The sequence below is a fragment of the Salarias fasciatus genome, chromosome 16 (assembly GCF_902148845.1).
Source record: "Salarias fasciatus chromosome 16, fSalaFa1.1, whole genome shotgun sequence".
Taxonomy (NCBI): Eukaryota; Metazoa; Chordata; class Actinopteri; order Blenniiformes; family Blenniidae; genus Salarias; species Salarias fasciatus.
The window spans coordinates 18818370-18845528 of NC_043760.1; the positions used below are offsets into that span (position 1 = coordinate 18818370).

The 27159-nt window shown below is 43.2% G+C and overlaps 1 protein-coding gene across 5 annotated transcripts in view; it reads right to left on the bottom strand.

Annotated features, from left to right (window-relative positions):
- Positions 1-27159, bottom strand: part of epha3 (eph receptor A3) — a 102883-nt gene that overhangs the window by 22045 nt on the left and 53679 nt on the right. For 3 of the 5 annotated variants that reach the window (XM_030111283.1, XM_030111281.1, XM_030111285.1), the window contains 8 exons: positions 23382-23537; positions 19042-19401; positions 12149-12273; positions 6364-6526; positions 6132-6237; positions 5765-5829; positions 4322-4447; positions 351-536 (listed from right to left, as the gene is read on the bottom strand). In XM_030111283.1, the coding sequence (XP_029967143.1) occupies positions 351-536; positions 4322-4447; positions 5765-5829; positions 6132-6237; positions 6364-6526; positions 12149-12273; positions 19042-19401; positions 23382-23537 (1287 nt within the window). The remainder of the gene's footprint in view (positions 1-350; positions 537-4321; positions 4448-5764; positions 5830-6131; positions 6238-6363; positions 6527-12148; positions 12274-19041; positions 19402-23381; positions 23538-27159) is intronic. The other 2 variants (XM_030111284.1, XM_030111282.1) reach the window with 1 other exon arrangement.

The following is a 27159-nucleotide window of genomic DNA, read 5'->3' on the forward strand; positions in this document are numbered from 1 at the left end:
AGCAACTCAATAAAACTCCTTCGCTCCCTCACAGAAGTGTCGGCCACTTTAGGGCCATTTGTCAAAGACAACCGCGAATCCAGAATCGGTAAAAAGACTCTCTGGAGACGTCAGATTCAGGCTGGAACGAGAATGCAAATTGTCTGTTCGCTTCTGTTCGACACCATGTTTCCTGAAATTTGGATATTGAAGAATCGTCCATAGTTGTGAATCATTGCACCAAATATGTATTTAAGAAAGGATAGGTTTTAGTTTGAACAGTTACTAACATACAGATCAATGTTACCCAAGTATGACAGAGATATCCTCAAAGTTATTTTCATAAAGTCATTTGTTTTTCAGTAACTTACTGCGCGTGACCACGCCTTCCAGCCGGATGATGTTGGGGTGATCAAACTGTCCCATGATCGACGCCTCGGCGAGGAAGTCTCGCCTCTGCTTGTCTGTGTATCCTCCTTTGAGAGTCTTGATGGCCACGCAAATCTCCTTTTTGCTGGGCAGCTTCAGTCGGCCGCTGCACACCTCTCCAAACTCACCTAAGCAGAAAAAACCCCCCAGAGAAACGCAGCAGAAAATTACATCTCAGGCTGCGAAAAAAAAGTAGCAAGTGAAATTATAAGAGTCAAAAATTCTTCCAACACTGAAACATCATGTTGATTTAATAATTGCAAAGACCTATCCTTTGACCCCTGACGGACCAGACTCTGCTCTGTGGTTAGCGGTTGCAGCCTGGCCCGAGACGAGCTGCAGCAGAGCTCACACATCGGCCGTACTCGCTCCCATATCCAGTTCGGGCGCACAGAGAAGTCATGTTCCATTTGTCACGTCGGGATCGCGACCATCACTTAAACCTGCGGTTACCTCTGGAGACGTGCCGCACACAGATCTTGAACTTGATTAGTGAAGTGGCTGGGTTGTTGTTTTAGGTGCGATGATGTACGACTTTCGCAGATGCCTGTCAATGGCTGAGCGAGATGAATGCGCGGATTAAAAAGGATCTTGATAATTGCCTCCCCGGTGAGGTAATCACCCAGTTCTTGATAAAAATCAAATCACTTCGGCTTGAACCGAAACCAGCTGCCAAGGCTTCTTTTTTATGAAACCGCAAGAGATGACCACATTACTCTGACGCTTAAGTCCTCGCACTGGCTTCTGTTATCATCATTCAAACCGTTTCAAAGCGCTGTGGCTTATCTCTCACTCAGTGGCTAAGACTCCGTGCACCTTTCAGACATGTTTCAGCAACAGATATTAAGCTGTTAAAATCAAGAGAACATATAAAAGCAGAAGTTAGCTACTTAATGCCTAAATATGTCAGTGAATTCCAACATTTAGAATTAGAAGTGACAGACGAACGGGTTTTGTGTGCTCCCTTCTCAGATCACCACTCAACATGAGCAGTGTTTAGTTGAGAGTGTTGCTAAAGGACCCACAGAAAAACACAGCGGGATTTGAACCTTCAAACTTGTGGCTGCAAGCTTTCCTCTCTCTGTTTCTGCCACTAACGCCATTTCCAAGCATTGTTTGATCAAACTAAACGAGCTGCACTCTCTGCTGCTCCTGCAGCAGATCTAATGCACGTCTGCTCTGCATGCCCGTGTCGCTGTTTTAATGCACATCATCAAAGTGATTGCAGGTTTTGTAAATCTTTTCTCCCTCTCAATTCATTTACATGCCACCACTGCATCTCATTAATCCCGTTTCTGCCTGTTTTTTTTTTTTTTTCTTTCCTGGCTCTGCTCCCTCACCCCGCCGTCTGCTCACTTTATGAAGCTCGATGAATCACCAATGCTTACAAATTGTGGCACGTAAATAAACTCGTCTCGCCTACGTCATGACCTAACTCCAATCAGTCAGGAAATAGATTTGTTGTATTTGGAGAATCGCAGCAAAAAATCCAGATGCACTTTCCAAATAACAGCTCTGAAATGACAGAAAAGACTGCGGCGTGACCTTTCAGTTTTATTTCTATATGCAGAATCAAAATGCTCCATGACTGAACATCCACTTTGGGAGAGCTCAATTAGCATTCCTTGGTCGTGACGGGATGCGTGCGTGCGTGTGTGTGTGTGTGTGTGTGTGTGTGTGTGTGTGTGTGCAGTTTCACAGGGTGATTGTCCACTTGAAAGCCGGCCCGAGTGACGAGCTTTTGGCCGGACTGCAGCAGACGAGCGGATCTTGCACGTTTCCAGGAGTGTGTTATAGATCATACTGTATGTGAAGTCAAGGCTCATATACGCAGATGAGTCTGTCCACCGGGAACAGAGATATCCAAAAAGCAGTTGCGGATCAGCGAGTTCGGGTCAGCCCCTGGACTCGAAGCGACGGGGTCTGGAAGAACTTAAGCCAGCGTAATTACAACCTGTCTAAATACCAAAAGCATGCCTGTTCTTTGCTGCTCTGCTGGGCTCCTCTGGTCCTCAGCACCACCGGACAGACGTGCCAGGCCATGGCACCTTTTTTGTGGTCACTCTGAGAAAGAAGATCTCAGTGTAATAAGGCCTGATTAGGGAGACTCACTCCTTTCCTGTTATGAGTGGAGCTAGGTATCCCACTTTGATGTCCAAATCTGACCCATGTAAGCAGAGCGGAGTGTGTGTTTCGTGTCTTTTAACACACAATCACCGATTGGCGAGAGGATCAAAGTGCTGTTAAGATGTTTGATGAAGACAGATGGGGTTGAAGCAGGGATGAAGAAAGAAAGAGGTATGCTGTGTACTGTTCAGAGAGCTTATGTGGTTTCATAGAAATCACACAGATGGGTGGTACTCTGCATTAAAGCTGACGGACGCAAATGTTTACATCGAGCTTCAGCTTTAATGTTCACCTCTGGTGTTCTGCGCGCATTTTCAAAAGTTAACATAGATTGACAAAAGCCTGTCAAAGGCCTTCCTTTTTACGTTTGCGTTACCAAATATAATGTTTTCAGAACATGCTTTCACTGTTGTTTCCCACATAAAAATAGACATGTTGCATAATGTCATGTTGAACTTTGTTTCAGTGTATAGAGGCACTAAAATAAATACATGTTGTCTCGGTTCTGCACTACGCACATTAAAATTGCATGGTACACTGCAGTGTACAGTATGTAGTTTTCTTTAAGGGCCCCAGTGATCAACCAATAATGGATTGTAAGAATGATGAAGATAAAGAAAGAGATTGCATTAAATCTTCACACAAAATGTGAATTTCCAATTATGTAAAATGTGTTTATTACACCTGTCTTGCTGGCGGTTTTACATTAAATGCACTGTGACTGTGTTGCTCGAATGAATTATTACATGCAACAAGAACAGTGATGAACAGAAAACAGGACTTTATTGTTATTTAGTGAGTCATCATGCAGTGAAACAAAGAGGAGTGAAAAAATGGAGACATATCTTCTAATGCATTGTAATAGTCATATAAAAGAAAAAAAAAAGGTCCTAAAACAGCTTAAAACAACAGTAAAAATAAATTCATAAACAGAGAATAAATGCAATATTTGGATATCTGGAAAGAAATCATCAGTCAGTGCAGTACTACGACCCTTAAAGATCGGGAAGTTTTGCATCTGATAGACTGAATAAAATACTTTCTTGAGCGCGGAGTCGTTCCTCGTAAAGTCAAGTGTTGGACTCTCAGTCTGTTCCGACAGTTTTACAGTGTGAAGGGCTGTTTGGACTCCGGAGACTCCTTTACTGTGTGCTTTACTCTCCTTCTCTTCTGAATATACTCAACATGAGTCATAATGCGTTACCCCCCCCCTCCCTTCTGCACTCCTGCTCCAGTTATCAGGGAGTTTCTGGGAGACGGGAGGAACATTGTTTTACCACTGCAATAATTTAACAAGAGGGTTTCCAAATGACAGCGGGGACTTTCTTTTTTTTTTTGATGTGTGCAACGAAAAAAATGAATAAAAGGAAGTGAAAAAGGTAATGAGGGAAAGGAGAGGCGAACAGCTGTAGGTATTCTCATTTCACCATCTTCACACCCACCATAGGTGAGGTCTGGTAAGAGCAGACATCAAGCTGGGGCATTAAATGCTTTTTCACTCCCAGCTGTGAAGTGTATGACTCGCCTGCTGCTATGGAAATGTGCAAACGTGCACCTAACTTTCCCTTTGTGCATTTGTGCTCTTGATATGTCTTTGTCGTTTAAACGGAACTTGAAAGCGGAACAAAGTCAAAGTCACAGAACACAGCTTTGATATGACAGTAACTCTGCTAAACTGGATTACAACTACTGCTACATTTAATCTGATTTTTTTTTTTCCATCTTGTTTTTAATGAGTTGTGTTAGAAATAATCTTCAAAAGTGATGTCTGAGAGTTTGGTCTTACCTGCTCCTACGACTTTATCAATGGCGATGCAGGAGGCGTCCAGCTCCTTGGCGAATTCGTGCACCGCCTGGCTGGGGTCCTCGTACGTGTGGGGGTCCACGTAGGTCCTGATGCCCGGTAAACGCACTACAATAGAAAGGAGAAGGTTGCATCATTTAATCACCATTTGAAAACTGTCTGCCTCCTCCCTGTGTTTCACGGCGGCCTCTTGACCTCCGAATGTGTGATTTTAAACTGTATAAGCAAGTGTGGATGATAAATGGCCGCACAGTAAAACCAAAACTTTGAAGATGATATAGTCCCCAGTGACTCACTAATTAGGTTTCAGTGAAGAATTTCTCTGAAGGCACAGGTCATGATGAGCCATCAGCAGTAGCCCCCTGATACAGTAAATCATGTGCTGGAACAACAGTTACATTTTTTTTTTTAAATACTGTGTAGAAGGAAAAAAAAAGACAAGCCTCTGAGTAAAACCGTTACGAGTTTAAGTAACTGAAACCGCTTCCACACACGTTATCAATCTGCAGCTGATTGAACAGAATAAGACACTACGTGAATATCTCTTTCAAGATGGTAAGTGAAATTAGATCCAATAAACAGATACAAAGATAGAAAGTCTTTCTTTAATCCTTGCTATTGTATTTCCCCAAACACACTGCGGAAAAGATGATGACTTTGAGAGTTTCAGTCAGATGCCTGATCAATGCTTTCAAAAAAGCATAAACAAAGTCAGATTTGTGTGAGGACAGACTTATAAAAAAGTGGTTCCCTTTAAGCAGCACAGCTGCAGCTTAGTGGTCCCTGCATGCCAGAATTTATGCTCCACGTCTGACCCATTCTGACTATTCACTGAGCAGCGGGCAGACGCTGCTCAGGAGTCCTGCAGCTGATGAATGGGTCAAGGTTGAAGGTTGAACGATTGCAAATAAAGAAAGGTTCGTAACCAGATAAGGCAAACAGGAGAATTCCATATAAGGACAAACATTGTAATCTCGCTCTACCTTTGCTTAAAACTGGACAAAAACTATTTTGCTGTGAAAAAAATAAAGATAAGACTGAATAAATAGAATAAATAGAACTGATCTTCATACAGTTTTCTGGACGAAGCTTGTTTTAAAATATGACTTTAGCTTTCAGGACTGGTTTGCATCCAGACCAAGGATCTTCCTTCTCTAACAGCTTGTTTTGATTATTGTCTTCTCATATGACCAAACAAACCAAAGTGAAGACGGAAGCCACTTCCAGCCTGGAACCAGCTGCTCCAAAACAACCACTGTTGGTCAACATGCGAAAAAAAAAAGCTCTGGAAACGGCGCGCCTGTCCAAGAAAACCCTTAAAGTATCCGCAGTGAAGTTACCTACTCTTATTTACTCGGAGGAAAAAGCGACGTGAAGAAAAGAGAGATTAAAGCAGCTCTGGTGGAAACAGACTCTGGTACTTACAGTGGCCGTTTCCAAAGTGGAGCCTTTTCTCATCAGGATGTTTGGATTTGCTGCGGCAACAAAACCTGCCAATCCAAACAGAGGAAGATCAGAAGTGATGCCACATCTCCCAGTCAGACTTCACCCACAGAACCGAAAACCGGAGACCAGCGAGAGCCGTGTGTTTATGTGCGAGTGTGTCAGTTCTTATAAACCATGAGAGGAACACCAAGCCTCACGATGTGTAGATAAAGCTTATATGGAAAAGTTATTTTCATAATTCACATAGCTAACAGATAAATGTGTCCAGTCGCTCAGCCAAATAAACCGCCAGTGACCTCTGGGGGAGGAGAGAGAGTGACATTTCCAAAAGGAACGCTGCACAGACCTGCCGATGAGGACGTAGAGCAGCACGGTGAGCAGGATGATGGCCACCGCGGCTGAGATGGCGATCAGGACAACCTGGCTGCTCTCACTGGAGATCGAGAACGCTGCTGAGAGACAGACAACAGCAGCTAATAAACAAAACACATCATTCTACGTGGGTAGTAACATCAGTGTTTACTGTGTGCCTGCATGTATGTGAAGACAAAAAGCGAGTCTTTTTTTTTTCAGCTTACAGTCAGGGCTGGTCTCAAACTGGAAGGTGGGGCTGCTGGCGCCATAACCAGCCGCAGTACGAGCTCTGATCTGCAGCAGGTAGGCAGTGTTGGACTTCAGACCATTCAGGGTCACGTTACAGCCTCGAGCCCGGAGGATGGTGTAGCTGGTCTCCTGCTCTTCCTGTAAGACAAGAAGATGGTGGGGTTACCGAGGAGGGAAGGAAACACCAGTGAGACATCTGACATTAAAAAAAAAAAAATCCAAAAAAGACTAATTTCTGAGGATTTATTTATTTAGTGTTGGTTGGAACTGTTGGTTATGGTTACGCCACATGGATAATAAAACACTGTATACACTTTGCGCATGTCCATTTTCACGCACATTCCTTTTTCCGGCGTTCACGCACACAAGCGGCCCAGACAGCTTGGCAGCTTTCTCCACCGTCTGATGAATTATGCCCGTTATATTTTATGACTTCTCTCCTACTGATCTCCACTGATAAAACAACAGGAGGATTTACACACTCGGTCTGCATTCGGCACATTGTTTCCAGATGTGGGAAGGTATATAAAGAGCCAGGAAAAGAAGACGGGGCGGTGAAGGTGGAGGAAGAGGAGAAACGACAGACTTCAGCCTTTTAGAACAATTTGTTTTTGTTTTTTTGTTTTTTTTTGTTTTCATAGAAAAATAGGTAACTTATGCAGTCAATTAACTGAATGACAACTGAATTTCACTTCAGAGTGCCAACATATGAAGGGAATTATCACCTAAAAATGTGTTTTGGGACAGGATGTCAGCGTGTCTGCGCTAGATAAAAAGTCCAGCAGTTTTCAGCAAAAAAAAAAAACTCTGTCATCACTGTCAATACACATTAACGCTGATAAAATTCTATGCAATGAAACAAACTCAAACACAGGGAAAATAGGACAAGGCCAATCCTAAATCTTAATGACAACCTATTAGAGATAGCTTCAACAGTCCTGAAAATGAGGCTACATGTTTCGCAACGAAGCCAGGCTCATAAAAATCATTCAAGGCCAAACCTTGTCCGGGCACTGTCAAATCCTCCGTTTATGGAGGAGGACATTAACAGGCCCTCGTTCTGAACAGGCGATGGCATCATCTGCTGACACACACACCATCAGGGTCCAACAGAAACTTCACGCCCACTAATGGAGTGGATCAGAGTTTTATGGCGCACAGAGCTTTTTGAACTGGGTTGTGTGTGAGGAGGAAACCGATCCGCCAGACCTGCACAGGGACAACTCTTCATCACGGCCGTAAATCTCTCCCAGCTTGTCACTGCTCAGTGCTCAGGACAGCATGTGATCCCTGGAAATCACTCACAGGTGTAGCGCAAGCACCTTTGTGTTCGCGTGTGTGTGTGTGTGTGTGTGTGGAGTGAAAATACAGACGCTCATGTAGAGAATGACAGTGAGGACACACACACGCGCGCATGCACAGAATTAGATAGGTGACGACTGTGTAGCTGGTAATGTTACAGTTTGCATGGAAGTGGTGAGTGTGTGTGTGTGTGTGTGTGTGTTTGTGTGTGTGTGTCCATCCGCAGAACACTGGTGGAATTTAATATGGCCTCTTTGCTGTGCTAAGCTTTGATAGTGTAAACAAAGCTGCAGCAAATTATAGTTTGTAAAGCACAGAAAACACACACACACACACACACACACACACACACACACACACACACACACACACACACACACACACGTACACACACACGCAAATGGATACAGACCCCAAAACAGGAGACCAACAGCAGAAGTCTTGTAAATACAGAGTTTCAGCCAGCATTCCTTTCGTCAAAGACTAAATAAACACTCTAAATTAAAGCGGATTTGAAGCTCTCTCTCTCTCGCTCAGCTCTTTAGATTATGATGATAAAACACGCAAAAATAATCAGCAAAGTGTATTCCCACAAATTCTATTTTCGCAAAGTGCTCTTGGAAAATCTTTATCTGCTGCAGAGCGCCCTTCGGTCGGCTAATCGGGAGCGTCGTCCAGCTAGCCTGGGATTTCCAAAAGATGAAACACCTCGCTCCTCCTTCTGGGAATCCTTCTGGTTGGGAATTCCCGAGAATATCACCAGACCTTGCTGAAACGTTCCCATGTATGGGACAGGAAATAAACAGCTCAAGCATGTCAGACACTCGAGGATTAATTTCATGACTCTGATATGGCCGCGGATTCTGGTAAGAGAGATGTGGCCAAGGCCAAAGGAAGAAAGACAAGCGTGTTGCTTTCAAATGAAAGAAATGTTGAGCTTTATTGCGTTGATTTAAATTCATTGTGGTTTGTTTAAGTGATTTGATAAACACAACTGGTTAGTACAACTTTCTTCTTACAGTCAGACAAACTGAAAGGAATCTGGTAGTAATTATTTGTTTGGATGTGAATAAAATAGCAGCGAGTGCCTCATTGATCAGAAAGAAGGTTTAAAACTTAAAAGTGGTGTTAGCAAACATTTTTCCCACAACTGTGACACTAAGATGTCTGATATGCCAAAACCTCAAGCTGAATCACTTCCTCTCCTGTTGTGGGGGCGAGTGTCTGCTTCGTCGGAAGACCATGATGCTGTGCAGCAACCGACTTTTCAAAACAAGAAGTTAACAAAGTAACTGTGTGCGCAAAATGGCAAATATGGTTGAAGCTCCTCCTTATGGAACCCATGTGCCAGGTATCTCAACAGAGGGGTTATGAAAACTGGCAACGGCTCAGTACTGTACTTTCAGTACAATCCACAATGTCTGTCAGTGGAAACACACAAAAAACTCGCACAGCACTGCACCGTATCAGCACACACTGCTCAGTGGGAACGAGGCTATAGCGTAAAACTCACCGACACCGCAGTAAGTTTATTCACTTCCTGTAAGCCTGCCTGGCAGTTCTTCCAATTCTGCAGCCCTATATTTTTAACAGAACCTTATGTTTCATCTTTTTTAATTGCATCAATGCAAATGAAAGATTCTATTCATGCTTCTTTCAATTAAAGGAACTGACAATGAGAATCCAACAATTGTTGTTTCCGAGGCAGCCTTCATCCCATGTGGCTTTGCAGAAAAGAGAACAAAAAGACACATTTGCCTCGCACACTGTTGCTTTCACAAGTCTTACTGGTAATGTTAGACACAACAGCTGCTGCACAGCATCGAAGCACTTTCACACAAATGATAATTTCAAGGGTTCTGTTTATTATAAGTTGGCAGGATATATGAAAAAAAGAGAGAAAAAAAAGCAAAAAAAGCGTGTTACTTAAACACGAGAAGGCTAATAAGCACTGAGAATTTACAGTGGTGCATTAAAAGGCCAAATGACTTGTGACAAATAATATTTCTCGTCTGCCTCTAACTAAGCTCCCTGCGGAGAAGTCTATGTTTATTTAAATTCTATTGATGAAATATTTCACCTTTTAATAGGTCTTCCTAAAATGCTCCCTTGTGCTGCTTCTTTCACTAAACAGTATAGCTGTAATTGTAAAACTTTTCTTCTTGAATGTATTGGTCCACTGAGGATTCCATTTATTGGTATTTAACTCTGAGTAATGTTTTGTGGTGTGTTGGTCGAAAAATCTCACATTTTCTACAGTGACACAAGCCAGACTGGATTCACTGCCGCACTGCAATCTGATTACAAGACTGTCTACAACGTGGATGTCTGTTTTAAGCTACTGTAAACACAGACAGAGAAGACCGCAGCAAAGCATGAAGTCTCGCTGATGGTGCAAATCTGAATTGTTAGTATGAAACTGCTTTTTAATTTGTGTCGGTCTGCTTTTGTCTTCGGTTTTAGCAGCGTGTTTATGCCTACATGCAATTACGTCCGTGCATGTCTGTGTGTATGCGCCTCTCAGAGCCTCTCTGTATTTCTAAAGTGAGTCATGGTGTGGTCTCGGTGCGGGGAATTTGTGCACCAGAGTTTGTCCTCCTGTGGCCTTGATCCTTGGCATGCTGGATGCCTCCGGCGTCTCTCTGCCCGCCACACGGAAAGGCCTTTATCGGGCATTGTTATCGAGGTGGGGGTCTCCCCGGGTTGTCCAATTTTGCCCTTCTGCATGGAGGAGCCTTTTGTGAGGGGCTTAAAATCCCCGGGTATATATGGCTGCTGAGGAGAATCCTCTGGGAACCTGATTAGTTTGTACGTGTGTGAGTGTCTGTGTGTGTGTGTGACTCACCAGTGTGATTACCAAAGACCAGAAGTTTTTCATTAGAAAATGTCTTCTTATGTCTTCAACCCTTGGAACATCCCAATGTCCCATTTTAATGGAATGTGCATTTATGATTAGTGAGCAAGTGTGTGAGATTGGACAAGCGCAGTTAAGTATTAGACCTACAGTGCTGCTCTGACCGAGTATCAGCCGTTAACTTTCCCTCACACCGCTCTGCAGCCTTGCTTTAAAATCTGAGGTAAGGATGGCTGAACAGAGACCAGAGTTTAGAGAGGAAACAGCTTCTGTCAGCCTACTAATCAAGAGATTAGGGGCCACTGTTGGCATTCAAGCAAACTGATCTGCAATGCACATATACACACACACACACACACACACACACACACACACACACACACACACACACACACACACACACACACACACACACACACATACGCACACACACCGAATCTGCCAGAGTGATTAAACTTGCATCCACGGCTAATTTCACCATCAAATGTCACCCATAGCACAGCATTGGTGCTGAAAGCCGGTGTAATTCGTTCTGCACTAATTTCCCTCACGGAGGAATGAGGGACCCCACAGATGCATTTACTGTCTGCCATAAAACTTGTCTCCATTAAGGAGCAGACTGGAGAGGAGGACAGCACGAGAGAAAGGAAGAAAGATGGAGAAGGGAGATGAGAGGTAAAGAGTAAGAAAAGGCGGCGAGGAGTAAAGGAACAGACAGATGGGCAGCAGAAAGACAAACAAGTGGAAAGTGCTCAGAAGAGGAGATGTAATGCAGAGGCGCTCCAAAACAAAACAAAAGAAACTGATTGATATTGATATGGTATAACTCATTAAAACACAATATTTTGTTACTGACAATAAAGTGGATATTCTTTGAAAACACTTTGCAGCACTGTAAAGAAGGAAACTAACATTCACTTTGATTTTTAGGATAACGTTTTATATCCCTCTTTGTGGCATCTGAGGTTTACAAGTTTGATCCCTCATGTCCTACTATATGCAGTTGCATCTTAACTTTGACTAGGATGAGCTAAAATAAAAGAAAATAATCTTCCAAAGGAGTTCAGTAAAGCAAGAAACAATGTGGAAATCTTAATAAGCTTCTTGGTTTTCTTCTTGTAGATATTAGAATCAACTGGGCTTTGCACAAAGACTGGGAAACAGCACCGCGGCTACGCGACTGGAAACAAGTAATGCTCGCTCTCCAACTGGAAATGCCTTCCACATGCTATTGGTGAAGTTCTTTCTTGTTTTTTTTTCCGAGTAACATAATCCAAGAAAAATAATAGAATTATGGAAATCCTATCCATTTCATCTAATAACAATGGCAAAGTACAGACAGGTTAATTGATTTATACCATTCATACGTGCATGGAAATCTAGTGGGTTTGGACCAGGGGACGTCTGCGATGCTTTCAGTTGTCTCTGTCGGGTCAGGACTGGATGGATGTGTGTTATGGCTTCAAGCGTGATAGTGTGAGTTTCACGATATTCCCCAAAGAAGTGTTTTCATATGAATTAAAACATCATCCACTTTTCTGCATTCAAAGCTACAATGAACACATTTCAACACATTTTGCTAGAAATGAAGATCCTGCACCAACCTTTTCGTAGTATTTGATCTCGTAGTCGAGGATGATGCCGTTGGGTCTTTCTGGCTCCTGCCAGGAGAGTGAGACGCTGTTCCGAGACGTCTTCTCCTTCCTGATTACGGTCACCGGAGAGGGAGCTGGACAGGAGGGACAGAGAGACACAAGGAGATGGAGAACGAGAGAGGAAGTTCCTTTAGAGTGAGGTTCAGTGGAAGTTCAGTCTCCGGCGCTGAATCCTGGCAATTGTCTGGAGTTCCTGTAGGCCTAATTCACTTTGCAGCCCGGTGGGGCTGCGTTACCGGCTGTGTCCTGGGGTTGTGTGCAGAACAAGGACAACGTACAGAAACGTACTGACTTCTGCACAAACCTCCACGACCCTCCTGCAGATTCAGGCATTCAAACAGTAGACAGTGTGAGGGCCAGCTGACCCGGCCTGACTCCACTAAAACTAATATAAATCCACTCGACGGTTTCCAAAAAACTACCCTGAACTAACAAATCATCAGTTTCCATATTCCATACCCACTTTATTCAAAGCAGAGCTGCAGAGGCTGGAGGAGATCCCAGCTGACACTGGTGGGATACACAATGGGCAAGTCAGCCGTCCGTCAAAGTGCGAACAGAGAAGTGTGCTCTCACACACTCACACACGCAGACACACACATAAAGTAAGTCTTTGTGAATGTGGGAAATCACAGAAGCATTTGATTACATCTCTCTCAGGCATAGAGAAAATATATATACTCTTCAGAGGAATATCCCATCTTCAACTCAAATAAAAACTTTTCTTGCTGTGAGCAATGTCAGTTCAGAGGTAACCAGCGAATCCAGGGCGAACAAATGAGTCTTTCTCTGTGAAATTTAGTTTTTCTATAAAACATTAGCAAACAAAGTAGTTTTGATCTTGATTTTGATCTTGATGTGTTAACATCTTTCACTTGCCATCGTAAAAGCCTCAGGATACTGTGGGAATGAGAGCAGTTCGGACATGAGCAGTAAAAAAAAAAGAAAGAAAGAAAGAAAAAGGTTATTTTTAGGGTTTTCTTATCCAGAGATAATTAAGTCAGAGCTTTAATACAAAACATAAGTTCGACACAATGAGTTTCAAGAAGCCCCATTATGAAAAAGACTGTTTTTAAAATGAGACGGCATCTCGGTGGAATCAGTATAATTTCATCACAATAAAGATCAACAAGGCTACGCTTGGTTGCCATTCAAATACAAACCCTCCTTCACCATTCAAGTTTTACACACAAAAAAACATGATCCTGCAAGGAGGGAATTCTCACCAGAGAAAAGTAGTTTGTCCTTAAGCTGTTTTTTGTGTGTGTCCTGTCTATTGTTCTGTTACATTTTAGAGAGGCTTGTTATGTTTTCTATTTGAGATCCCATAAACCATCCACATCCCTTTGTCTCCTTGCTGTCCCCAGTCCTCCAGTCCTTCTTGCCAATCCTTCAGCCATGCATCGCCTCGCCTCGGGGTGTTCACATGGTCCCAATCTAGTAATCCGGCACATCACTCCTTCCATCAAGCCTCGCACCCCTCCTCTTTCTGCGCCTTTCTCTTCACTGCCTTTCTCATTTCCCTTTTTTACTGTTCTCTAATTGCCAGGCAGCTCCGGGGCCGGCCCGGCATCTGAGGCATCGACTTTTAATTTTATTAGACCACAGGAAAAAACATGTTTGTCTTTGAAATGTTCAAGCCTTTCTTGATTGTGATTATATGGCTGCAGAAAGTGTCTGAGTGTGCGCGCATGCACTTCTGTGTGTTTCCGCGGGAAGTTTTTTTTTTTTTTTTCCCCTCCCGTAATGAATCCAGATGGGGAGAATCTGTTTCTGTATCCCCTGCTCCTCCTCTCCTCCTCTCCCTCTGGTTCTGATAGTGGGGTGAGGCTGTGCTTTTTATTGGCTCTGTGGTTTATGGTGGTAATGATTTACTGTGTCTGGGTCGCTCGGAGGGAGCCTTCGAGTTCCTCTCCTCCTCCGTTTCCCTTCTCGGTGCTTCCCTCTCTGTCGTTCCCTGCATGTCTATTGCTGAACACTTAATTTGCTGTCACTCTCTGTTTCTGTCTGAGGCATAACTGTAAAACTAATACAGTGTAAAAGGCCTGTAATGGTCTTAAAAACTGCCTTTCTGTGTCATTTACTTGTGAGTTGAGGTAAATGAAGCAGCTCGTAAAATATATTTAACTACCCCGTACAATAGTGACACTCTTGGTAGGGATAGATTAGTGCTGGTGGTACAACAGCATTAAATGAAGAACAGATGTTCATCGGGTGGAAAAATGTTTCTGAAATGTAAAAACTTCATCATTATTCATCCATCTTCTGTACAACTTTATCCATCACACGCACACACAACAGAAGGAAACCCACAGAGTGAACATGCAAACTCCACACAGAAAAGGTCTCAAACCCGGGTTCCAGCCACGGCTGTTCGTGCAGTGATGCCACTGTGTTTAACCGCCACATCGCTTCATCATCATATCAATGACAAAGCAGAAAGATGTTTATTTCCTGTGTTTCCTCCACCCAAACCCACCTGGCCGGGTTCAGCCGCAGTTGCGCGCTTGCCTCCTCTATATGCGGATCACAGTTGCTCTGTTGTTAGCATAGTTATGACAACAAGTGGAGGGCAAAAGGAGGCGAGAGGAGGAGAGCTATCTGACAGCACCTTGACAGCACAGCCAGGACACACGGCTTCTTCCCAGGGAAACACTTAATCCAGCTTTTAACAGCTTTGGCATCTGAGTCTGTGGGTGTGTGTGTGTGTGTGTGTGTGTGTGTGTGTGTGTGTGTGTGTGTGTGTGTGTCTGAGAGAAAGTGTACAGACGGGTGGGGCGAGTGCACTGACATACCTAATCCTTGTAAACTCTGAGGGCTGATGGAGAATGTGCAGCTGCAGGCTGAGATATTTGTCGGGGAGCGAGCGGGGCCGGGAGTGTGCGGCGTGTTGCCGGTGGGCACAGTGGGAAGTCGGGTGTTTTCTATGAGGGGAAATCTGTGATATGGAAGGACTAAGACCCATCTCTTGTGATGATCACTCAGACATTAAGAGGGTTCTCAATATTCGGAGCACACACGGGCCTCTTAATGTTGATAAGCCCTCTTCAAATCTAATATATATTCAGATAGCTGACAGAATCCCCCTGATCCCATTATGGCGCAGAGATTATAATGGTTACAAACACAAGAGTCAGAGGATGTGTTAAACTGGCTTCACTCTTATACTTGGTGTGTCTTTAATTTAAACGTGTGTGTTTCTTTCATCTGTTCTGACTTTCCTTGGTATAAAACTTATCTGGGCCCTGTTGATACTCACGTCACGTGCACGTATGTGGCACAATACACACTTCCAGTCACACAATAAAAAAAAAAAAAAAGAAAATCTATATTTACGACTCGTCTCCAGTTTGTCACTTAAAAGAGGTCATGCTTGTCCTCTGTCACTGATGATACAACCCAGCTGTGACAACACAAGGAAAACACAGCAGATGTCTGTCTGTCTGTGTGTGTGTGTGTGTGTGTGTGATGTGTGTACAAACAACCTGTCACATTTGCATAGGCAGTTCTCTTGACAAGTGTCTGCTTAAGACAGTTTACATAGAGGCTCGACTGAGTATGTTTGTCTTTACACGGTGCATGCTGGATGTGTATCCAGTTGTTTAGTTTACACTCTTTGAACTGTATTCACTCAATTTATCATCCTACATAATGGAAGCTATACTGTGTAAACACTGCTGTCATTCGAGGGAATCAGTGAGCCAGGACTTCATAACCTTCACAAAGACGCAGACAACACTGTCTGAATGAACAGGTGTCATATCATGAAAAAGTGGCACATTTTCTTTCCCATCCAAGAGGAAAATGACCAAACCTCTGTCACTTCAACGACATAAACCTTTTTATTCCTTTATTCCATCTATTCATCTGTGGTGCCAATCCAACACGGTCAAAGCTTGCACAGGCAGGACCGACACAGAAAGGCAGACGACTGACCTTCCGCAGCTTTTCTTTGTTGTGGGGCAACAGTGCTAATCACTGCTCCAGCGTGCCGCCCCCAGTAATCTCCGCACAGCAAAACAGAGGTCTAAGTGGAGAAATTACCAGGTTTGCCTCCATAATCTCCTGTTTTGTCAATGAGGAGCACGCCCAAGTCTGACGGTATCCTCATGCGGTGTCACACCACATGCGGCGCCATTTTACCATTTATCCACAGCTGGTTGGGATTATTTCTCAGAGAAATTCCCTCACTGTCACAGCTGATGCGACCGAACACAAACTGGCGCGCTCTGTAAACCAGTGGTGAGAAGGGAAACGTGGACATGGATACCCCGTATCTGGATTTAAATCCAAACAAGCAAAGGTCTTGAGGCATTAAAAGTCTAAATGCATTAACCTTCCAGGTATACCTGCTCAGACCACTCTAAATTCAAAGCTGTTGCCATCTGCCTATCATCGCTGATGTGATGGAGTCTGACCTTGCTGTATGACAGCTTATGAAAGAAACTCCCATCTGTTCAGTCTGGTCAAATACAACCTTCCAACAGCTAAATCATCCTTCAGCGTTTGGAAGAAGAAAGCCATACCGAGAGGCAGAGACTCATAAATATGAGGAGAATTGATGGCAGCGGGTGTAATTTGGAAAGAGACAGGTGGAAGGAAAAAAGACTCGGTGTCCAGACGCAAAGATACACAGAGAGGAAGACGAGAGTGAAGCACAGTGATTGACTGGGAAAATACCGGGCTGGCACCACGAAACAATTACCGAATACAAAAGCAAACTGTCTTTCAGATCAGCGAAGAGAGAGAGGGGTGAAAAAAAAGGAAAGGACGAATGAGTTCAGGAACCAGAAAGAGACCTTTGTAAATTCCTTGCTAGAGTTAGGGATTTCTGAGGTTTGGCACTTTCTCCTGCAGCGAGATTTATGTTACCCTTTGGAATTTCTCAGCACTACTTCCCTTTGCCTTTTCACTCTTCTATGCAATGGAAGTGTGGAGAGATATCTGTATAAAAAGATTCATGGGAGTTTTAGGAGCCCATCTTCACGTTAAAAGAGTCTGTTAAAGGAGAACATTTTTTTTCTTTTTTTCCATTTGCTCTCCACAAAGAAGGAAGATATTTGATCCCAGTCGTTAAACAAGAGGAGAGCGGCCCGAGTCCGGCTTGTAAATGTCCAAAACTGATGGCTGAAGTGCATATGGTTTGGGAGAATAAAGCATAGGCTATTCTATTATACAGTGAGGATGTTCAGATGGAGAGGGTGAGAAGGACGAGCACGTTATGGAAGTATCACTGAGATTTTTTTATTCTCACCTTATGGAGCTCAACAACTCCCATACACACAACGCCTGGCACTAAATTACTCTTGCACTTTGATTCCTTTTGCCGATTCAACATTAAAAACGGCTTAAGTTAGACCAGGTTTATTTAAAATGATAATCAGTAAAGCACTTTGAATCTCGGCGAGAGGCGATCTAATCAGTGGGAACACGGGAGGAGTTCAGTTGAGCTCACAAAGTGATTCATCACGGCTGTAAAACTTGCTGGGATACAAAACACTCATTGGAAGTGTTTGTATGGAAGAAACAGAAGAGCGCCATCAATCAGCTCTATAAATTACTGGAAATTAAGTGTCTCCTTCAAGCACAGCCACAGAAGCAGAAGTGCAGCATAAATAAGCAAAATATGAACCGCTGGTTGTTTTAGCGAATAATATACACCAGTGATTCTGGTCTGAATGGTCACGGGCCAGGTTCAGCTGATGCACAAGGTGGGATTGAAAAAGACAGAAAAAATACTTTCCAGATGAACGGGATCAGAGATTTACTCACCATCAAATCAACATTTTAAATCACCCAGAGGATATTCTCCATTAGACTACATTAGGTCTGAATCTACGAACAGCATGTTTGACAGCTTGAAGGTCCCAGATCCATGGGTAAATGCACGGCCCGCCATTACAAGATCATTACTGATCACATCGACCTCAAAATAACATTTATTAGGAAAAGTAGTTTCTGTCCAAATGTTGGCAGCTTCTCTGTCAATGTGAAGATGTACATGAAATCAGTCTCCAGAGAATCTCAGTCAAAACCTCATCATGCACAAAACTGGGCCAAACACCAGTCGGCGAGTTCGTAATTCATGAAAACTCCAGATCAGCTGCTCAGTGATGAGACCCGGTTAACTGATGAGCCTCAGGGATGATTCGTATCAATAGGCGAGTTCACTGTAAATCATATTTGTGGCTGGGGGGCATGTTTCAATGGATGAGAAGACGAAGAGGACAGGAACCAGCTGATCAATGTAGCTGCTCAGTTAATTGCATGTTTATGTTTGTTTCTGTTCAGATCTAATTGAGATAAAACAACTAAGATAAAACATTTGAGTGAACTAAAATAGTCATAATGGATGAAATCTCTAAATCTATAAGTGCCTGCGCAGATTCAAGAGTTTTCCTTTGATGTGATAAGCTTCCTATAAATGAGTCGGATTAATGTATTCTTAATGTATGCTCATTTCTAAGAGCTTTTGTCTGTTACAATGCATTTGGGAAACACGCCTTAAGCTTAAGAACACTCAATTCTGCAGTGATCTGAGCCTTAAGATGCTTTAGGGAAACAGGGTCCAGGTTTTTACTTTAATCTATATAAACACAATTTACAACTACTCAGGTAAATGATCTGGCAGAGTGACATATAAAATAAGACGTGGCTCAAAGTTGCTGCCGTTGTTGTTTGGATTGTCGGAGTGGGGTTGGCACGGAGGTGAAGTGGTCAGCCTCGTCATATAGGAAATTAAAACGCCATCTCTTTGGCACAGGCCAAAAACTTGTCTGCTTTGTTTAGCGATGAAGCGGGTAAGACTGATGAATGGATATTTAAATGCAGGATAAACTCACCGGCTTGGTTGGTGGTGATGGTCACGGCGGCGTACTGCCTCATTTTGGGAGCCAGTGCGGAGACGCCGTTCAGGGCCTCGATCTCAAAGGTGTAGTTGGTGTGGGCCAGCAGGTCGCCCACCGTCACCGTGGTGTTGTGGAGGCCCGCGGCTCGGGGCAGGAAGCGGACGTTGCTCCGGCAGGGCTCGCAGCGCTGGGTGCCGCTGTTGCTGCCGTTGGCGGTGACGCCGCGGCAGCGTTTGCAGAGGACGGTGAAGGTGACGTCCCGGCGTCCTCCGGTGTCCTCGGGCCAGCTCCAGTCCAGGATCACGGAGGTCTCGTTGATGGAGGAGATCACATTTCTGGGGGCTGAAGGCGGTCCTGGTGCACAGACAGCAGGGAAGGGTCAGGTCAGATGAAGGAAGAGGCTGTGCGATAAGCCAGACATGGCCAACCAGCCAACCAGCCAATTTCTCAAAATTAATACATCGCTGGTTCCACAACTTCTGAGGAAAATTTAGTGTTGTCATGTTTTAAACTGATATTCTTTGTAATACTAATATTAAATAAAAAAAATAAATAAAACATTTCCAATTGCACTAACGTCAACTGCTAGAATTTTCTTAAATAAACATGTTCATCTCAAACTTAGCTCTCTGTTAGTGAATATGAAACATTCGAAAATGAATCAAATTATCCGCCTCTGAACTGTGAAGTGGGGTTTTTAAAGAAATAAGATAAATCAATCAACACAGAAAGACAATAAAAAAACAGCAACATAAGAAGAGAAAAGCGCGATCAGCAGATTGACGTAAGAAATGCAAAACAAGAACTTGAGAAAAAGAAAAGAAAAAGAACTTTCAAAACTATCAGGACACTTGACTTTTTCCTTTTGGCGACATTTGTAATCAAGAAAAATGTGACGAACTCACAAACCTCTACCTTTTTTTTTATTTCTTAGGAAAATTGAGCCAAAAGATTCAAAACAATTTATTTTCACTTAAGCTTTCCATTGAAAGTTTGACATTTCTGACCAGAAAGTAGCATTTTTGGAAGAAAAAAAAAGAGAAAAAAACTAGCTAAAAAAAAAAATGAAGTAACGCGACTGGGGCAGAGGAATGGTTTGGTGGTGAGCTCCGTTGCCTCAGTGAAAATATTTGAATTTGGGTTTTGGTTTGTGACAAGTTTGCATTTTCTCCTTGTGGCATTCTGAGGGTTTCCAAAAACACACATCTGAGGTGAATCGAAGACTCAAAAGCTGCTCACAGGTGTGAGTGTGTGTGTGTGTGTGTGTGTGTGCGTCATGATCTGACTCTCTGCTTACCCCTGCCGTTAAGAGATGACACTGGCCTCAGTGACCCCGAATAAAGAGTCAGATCCGACGGATCGACCACAGCGAGGAACACATTTAGGACTTTTCTGTATACTTCAGTGTTTTTCCTTCAAGACCAAACTGTGGCTGGTATGAGCTGAGTGACGGTGCCAGACCAGAGGTGTTCCAAACTCTCTCACTCCTCACTACGTGTGACAGTGAGATCCATGCTGAGCCTTGTATTTCTTGTTTGTTTATCTGTGTAAACTCTGTCACTGGTCTTTTTAAAGCAGCCAAACGTTCCCTGTGGGGATGAGAAGCTGTTTTCTCTTAAATCCACTTCCTTCCCTACCTCATTTATTCAGTTAGAAAAGAAGGTAAGTGATTGTTTTTCATTCATTCCTTTTGGGTTTTTAATAGGGAGAAAAAAGGAATTGCTTGGTTTTTTTTTTTTTTTTTTTTGGTATTTTCACCTTTAAGAATTTTTTGAGGTATTTAAATAAAATAAAACAGGAACATTTGGGCTCCAGCAGTTGTTTCACCGGTTCAGCGTATCTGTTTTCATTCAGGTTTCCAAATTGCTGAGCAAAAACAGACTCTCCTAAAATAAAAAAAAAAGAAAAGAAAAAGGAAAAGAAAAAGTACATGTCTGCCACACTGAAGCTGACATATAAATGCACAAACATCTTGAAACAGACAGATTTCCAGATTCCCGTCGAAGTTCTATGGCTAATTATACAGAGGACAAAACAAAGCTGCCAAATAACTCAGCTGGGAAATGGAGGAGGCGAAGGAAGCAGTTAGATTGAAATGGGCTTACTGGATTGTGTCTCGAGATAAAAAGCTTTGTTTAGTTTGTTCAACGAATTTACTTCACCCTTAAACTATGCGCAGCTCCCATCCAGCAAGCTTCACTCCAGTCTTTTATGTGTCTGTGCCAGACAAATCAAAAGAACAATATACCAGAGATTCAGCCATAAAGAAAATCAGATAATGAGATGATTGTATCCACACGTCTCATAAACCCAAACTGCTGACTTTTAAAGAGTTTTTTTCTTTTACAATGCAACATATCCAGGACGGCTTTGAACTCCAATAACAATAGTTTACCTACAAAACAGTTTTACTGGGTGAAGAAAACAACTAAAATACCAAAATCTGTAAATCGAGGAAACACTTACGAAAGCAATTTGGGAAGAAAATAAACCGACGAAGATAGTCACGCACAATTATGGACAGAAACGGTTCTGAATCTGTAGCTTGGATCTGCGGCCGCCTTCACCAGGAGAGCACACATGGCGGTGATCTCAAACTCAAGTATTTGGTACTTAGCATGTTTAGATTCATTACACATGTCGTTAAAGAGGAATGCGACTGTTTCCAGTTTATTTGTCAGGATGACATACATGCAACTGAACTAACGAAAAGCCTCATCAAAAAAAAAAAAAGAAAAGAAAAGCAGATTGAACCCACAAAGTCACGAGATGCAGTGAGACACAACTGAATGATCGTCGATACAACCTGAAGCTTATGAACTGAAAATATAAGTAATTTTTTTTTTTTTTTGTTTCCAACAAATACAATCTAATTGACTCTTCTGTGTTTCTGTTTATCATTCCAATTCCTTCTTGCCCTTCAGGACTTACCTGCCAACATTTGCAGTTTTCCCGAATCAACTTGAAACAACCTCCATCACGGCGCTGGCAGTAAAAACCCCTCTCCTGAGATAATCGTGATCATTATCGCCAACAACTTATCTATTCATTTTCTGCTCTCGCGTCACTCAATCTGTTCCCAACGAGGTAAAATTTGCGTAGTTGACAAGATGATGTTGAGATAATCACAACAGGGACCTGCCATGGCTGTCTTTCTAATTAGAATTCTGTCGAGGACTGTGGGCGTTGATTGATATTTCTACTGTTCGCTTCGCCTCTGGATTTTTTTTTTGCCTCTTCCTCGCCCCTTTAGTAACGGACGTATTTATAATCTAGCGTCAGGGAATCCGGTGATTTATAGCTTTGGAGGGAATGAATTTTGGAATGCTTGCAGGAGGCATCTGTAAACCATTTGCATCCAAAGGAGATAAAGAAGAATCACGCAGGCAGTGGGGAGGGCGCTAAGAGGTTTGTGGGCTGTCTTCATCTCCTTGACCTTCGAATAAATGAGGAATGCAAACTCTTTTTTTTTTTTTTTTCATGAGTTCACCATTTGATAATATGCATTTTTCTTTTTTTCAAAAACAGTGCTCTGCAACCAATTTTCCAAACTCAGTCCTGGAGCCAAATGACAGTGTTCTGGCTACGATCAAAGCCTTTCACGAACCTTTAACCTTCTGTATTTCTCTATCATGTACTGAATGCCCAAAATAAAGGTGAGCTTACCGCTGGAAGAGCATTGTCGTTCACCTCAGCCGTTTTGCAGCTGCGTCCTCTTATTGAAAATGCTCGCTCAACTCAAACAGACCAAAATAACCTGTCTGCACCACACTCTGACTTCCAGTTAACTGATGCAACTCCTGCTAAGAGTGAAGAGTGAATCAGTCCAGATTAGAGGTGGGCACTCCGGATTCACAAAAGCCACAGCCCGGCATGTTTTCAATAACATACTCTTCTAACAAACTTCGGTTTTACGAACGCGGCATCACAAAGCTCTGCAGAAAGCCTGTGAACCGGCTCCCAGCTGGAGCAGGACAACACTTGAAACTGTGTTTATCGCTGCATCGGACTGACCCACTGCTATGTGGCATTAAGAGAGGTCCCAGATACACGGCCGACTTCAAATTAAAGCAGCTCTCATTCTTTATCCAAGCAAACACAGGAAAACAAAACTGTACAGAAACAAACAGCGAGACATAGGAACAGACTGGGGAACAACAATCAAGGGTAATCCGGGGGGGGGGGGGGCACAAAGGACACAAGGGGGGGCAGGCAGGGGCTTAAAAAAAAAAAAAAAAAAACAGACCGCAGGACACATGGGGAAATGTGAAACTTGAATTATGGGAAAGACACAAGCAAGATGTCAGTGCCATTTATACTATAAACACACTCACTGGTGCAGGCCATGGACGCGGGGTCTCCCTCCGCCCGGAAGAAGTTCTTCTCACAGCCACAGTGCAGCGAACCCTCGTGGTGCGAGAAGCTGTGAGGTGGACACTTCGAACACTCCAGGTTCCCGAGGGCAGATTTGTAGAAGCCTGCCCTGCACACTGCAAACAGAACAGCAGAGGCAGATACATGAGCGCCATGCTGAACCAGCACATCCACACAGCCACAGCTATATAACAGTGACATCCCTTTTCAGAGCACCTACAGCAATAGAAATGAAAGATGTGAAGTGTTTATTGCTCTCTCGCTCTTTCTCTCACTCAAACACACACACACACACACACACACACACACACACACACACACACACACACACACACACACTGAATCCTTCACACATAAGACTGAATGTAAATCTGCTGTTAATGTAACAAGAATCCATTGACTGCTGGTAAAAACAATAATTCTCTGAAATGTCTCTCTCTCTCTCTCTCTCTCTCTCTCTCTCCTCTCTAGCTCTCTCTTCTCTCTCGCTATCTCTTCTCTCATCTCAATCTCTCGGTCTCTCTCTCTCTCTCTCTCTCTCTCTCTCTCTCTCTCTCTCTCTCTCTCTCTCTCTCTCTCTCTCTCTCTCTCTCTCTCTCTCTCTCGCTCTTCTGCTCTCAGAAGGCACAACATGAATAATGCAAATTGTCCCCTCAGATAAAAGGGATGCTCTCTTTAAATATATGTGGTATTAAATCTGCACTCAGCAGCTCTTTTAACTCCTACTCGCCACAAATCTGTTGCAATCTGTGCGAGCAGGGTGACACTCCACCTGTGTAAAGTACATCGCACGCCTAACTATATGTGTGTTTGTGTAGGAAGGAAGATCAAGGGGAAGGAGATCAGAAGAAGAAAAAAAAACTTTCACGCTTTTTTTCCCTCTCTCTTTTCTTTCTCTACCTATTTAGTTCTCTCCAGTTTCGTCGCTGCTGCTCACTTTTCCTCTTTCAGAAGGTGGAATCCTTGTAACTCTATCTAGAGTCTGTACAGTAAATTAGATTTAGAGTCTGATATCAAGAGTACTTTGTCTGTGAGCAGTATTGAAAAATTCACATATGGCAGCACGAGAATCCTGAATCCTCAAATGTTTTTTGTTTGTGTGTGTGTGTGTGATTTGTGTGATTGTGTGTGTGTGTGTGTGTGTGTGTGTGTGTGTGTGTGTGTGTGTGTGTGTGTGTGTGTGTGTGTTTGAATGGGTAAACTGTTCGGGCCATTGCTTTGGTTTGGTTGTGTTTCTGTGTGCAGTTTGCATGTACTCCCACAGTCTCACACCAGGGAGTAAACTGCATGCTCATGCCTGTCCAATTAAAACATATTCTCTAAATTAAAAGCTTCCCACACACAAACAGGCTCGTGTTGATTAGTCAGACCACAATTAATTAGGCACAAAATCCAAAAGACAATTAGAGTGACCTTTTTCTTTTTTCTTCTTTTTTCAAGGCAAACATGTTCCTCTCGTGGTAATACGACACTGTTGCACACACAGTCCACCCAACAAGCCATGTCTCTTACACACACACACACACACACACCAGATTAAAGAAATGGCCAGCAGCAGCAGCAGCAGCGCGCCAGCAGAATGCGTCGGCTCAGCAGAACAGGTCTGACAGATCCCAGTGGTGGACAACACACTCCTGCAGAAGCCAACAGTGCTGATACCACGACCGTATCCATCACTGACACTGCCACACCAAGGTCCCCACGCTGCACTAAATACTCCACTGCTTCCCCTCCACAGCGAGCATGTGCCTGTGCATGCCTGTGTGTGTGAGTGTGTGTGTGTAGAGGATTGTGAAGCTGGTATAAAGAGCCCAATATGATTCCACTGATAGAACGGCAGCCTCAACACTTGCTGACATGCACAGAACAGACCACCCTGATTGGAAGACGCGCGAGGAAATGCGAGCCGACAGCCAGCACCTCGAGCCAATCAGGTAACAGAGGCGGTGAGATAACCGCTGGCTCAGCACACATGTCACACACAGCATAAAAGTGAATTGTGAACAAACGGAAAAGTTGAAATGAATTCATCTCAGACGACAGGCCAACTGGGTCCTCACTGGATCCCACTCGCTGTAAACACATTTTGGCAGAGTGTGTATGATCCTAACTCCAGGATAACAGCAAACAATGACGCCTTCAGTACGTGTATTCAGACGGTTCAGACGCTGGGCTCAAGTCCAACTAGATCTGTTTCCGTTTAGCTACCGTGTCGTGACATTGTTCTCCATTTTTTTTCTCAAGCCGTGCTTGCAGTACATGTGTGTCGTCTTCGGGTTTTGCAGCGACGGACTGATCTTGTCAGACGAGATTGATCAAGATATCTAAAAATGTGCAGCTGCTCTATTGCCTGGATATTTCTGAACATGTCCGTAGCTCCCGAGCCAAACCAAAGATCCTCTTCTCTCCTCAGTGGTTGGATGGGATCACCAAAGTCGATAATAAAGGAATCAGCTGCTTCGAGTGATTCCCAATGGAATTGCACAGATTTTGCAAAAATGTGGACGAAACTGGGGTTTTCTATGTCAGACTAACCATTAACTTATTTTCTATTGATTTAAATATGCATTGACTTAATTCATTTTTATTTAATTGTGTTGAATAACTGAATGACTGGTGCAACAGGTTTTTTTTTTCTAAGTGTACTTTAAGAATAAACGTCAGTTTCAACAGTAAAATGTACCAGTTTTATTAATAAAATGTATAATTCCTTAGCTAATCAGAAAAAAAAATGGCTGGCTTGCATTTTCATATTTTACAAAATACCATATTTTACAGAACATATCCTTTCACTGCTCCGGCACATTTTACTGCACTGGAAGCAGCTCAAGCAATGTAATGCTTCATAAAAGTAAGGAAAACAGCCTCGTTTCCACTTGAAGGTAAACACATATAAAGAGACTTTTCAACATGTCACACAGCCTCAGACGTTAGCAGGCACGGGGAGAATCGTATAAACTCTCAGTGTAAAAGTTTATAACCAAAGCTGCACTTCTGGAGTGAGGTTTTCATTCGACAGGACGGACATATGTTGTATTTCCTTGACCACAAATCCTAAAAAATATTTTCACAACTGCTGGAAAAGGATAATAAAGGTCCCGTTTCTACGCTGTGAGTCTGCCAGAATAAAAAGCGGCTCTGAAAGTGACTGATGGTGAAATCAGATTCGGCTTGCCGGAGCTTAACTCCTCATCTAGAGGGGAGCCCAGATGTGCTGCACTGGCATTCACCAGCAGTGTGTGTGTGTGTGTGTGTGTGTGTGTGTGTGTGTGTGTGAGAGAGAGAGAGAGAGAGAGAGAGAGAGATAGAGCCCCAGGAGAGGAAACACAGCACCCCTTAAGATGTCTGAGTATGTGTGATTAATTAAAAGATGTGCATGTGTGTGCTTGTATTACTCACACTGTAGGGGCATTAATCAGTTTACACCCTCGCATTGTGGGAGGCCAACACTAAGATACACAACTCCACAAAAATTATTACCAACCAGAGCAACAACAACAAAAAAAAAGGACTTTAATTGATTGGAAAACAGAAAATGGCAGGATTTTCCTCCCTGAAGCATCTTTCATTTAGTTCCAAATCAATTGAAGCAACAGGAGCAGCATGTAACAGCTAATCACACACGCACACGTTTAACATGCTTTTCTCAATTGAGACTGTGGATATTAAGATTTTGCCTGGATATTGGTGTATTAACAACTTGTGTAACACAATGTAAGCGTAACACAGCATCTTTTT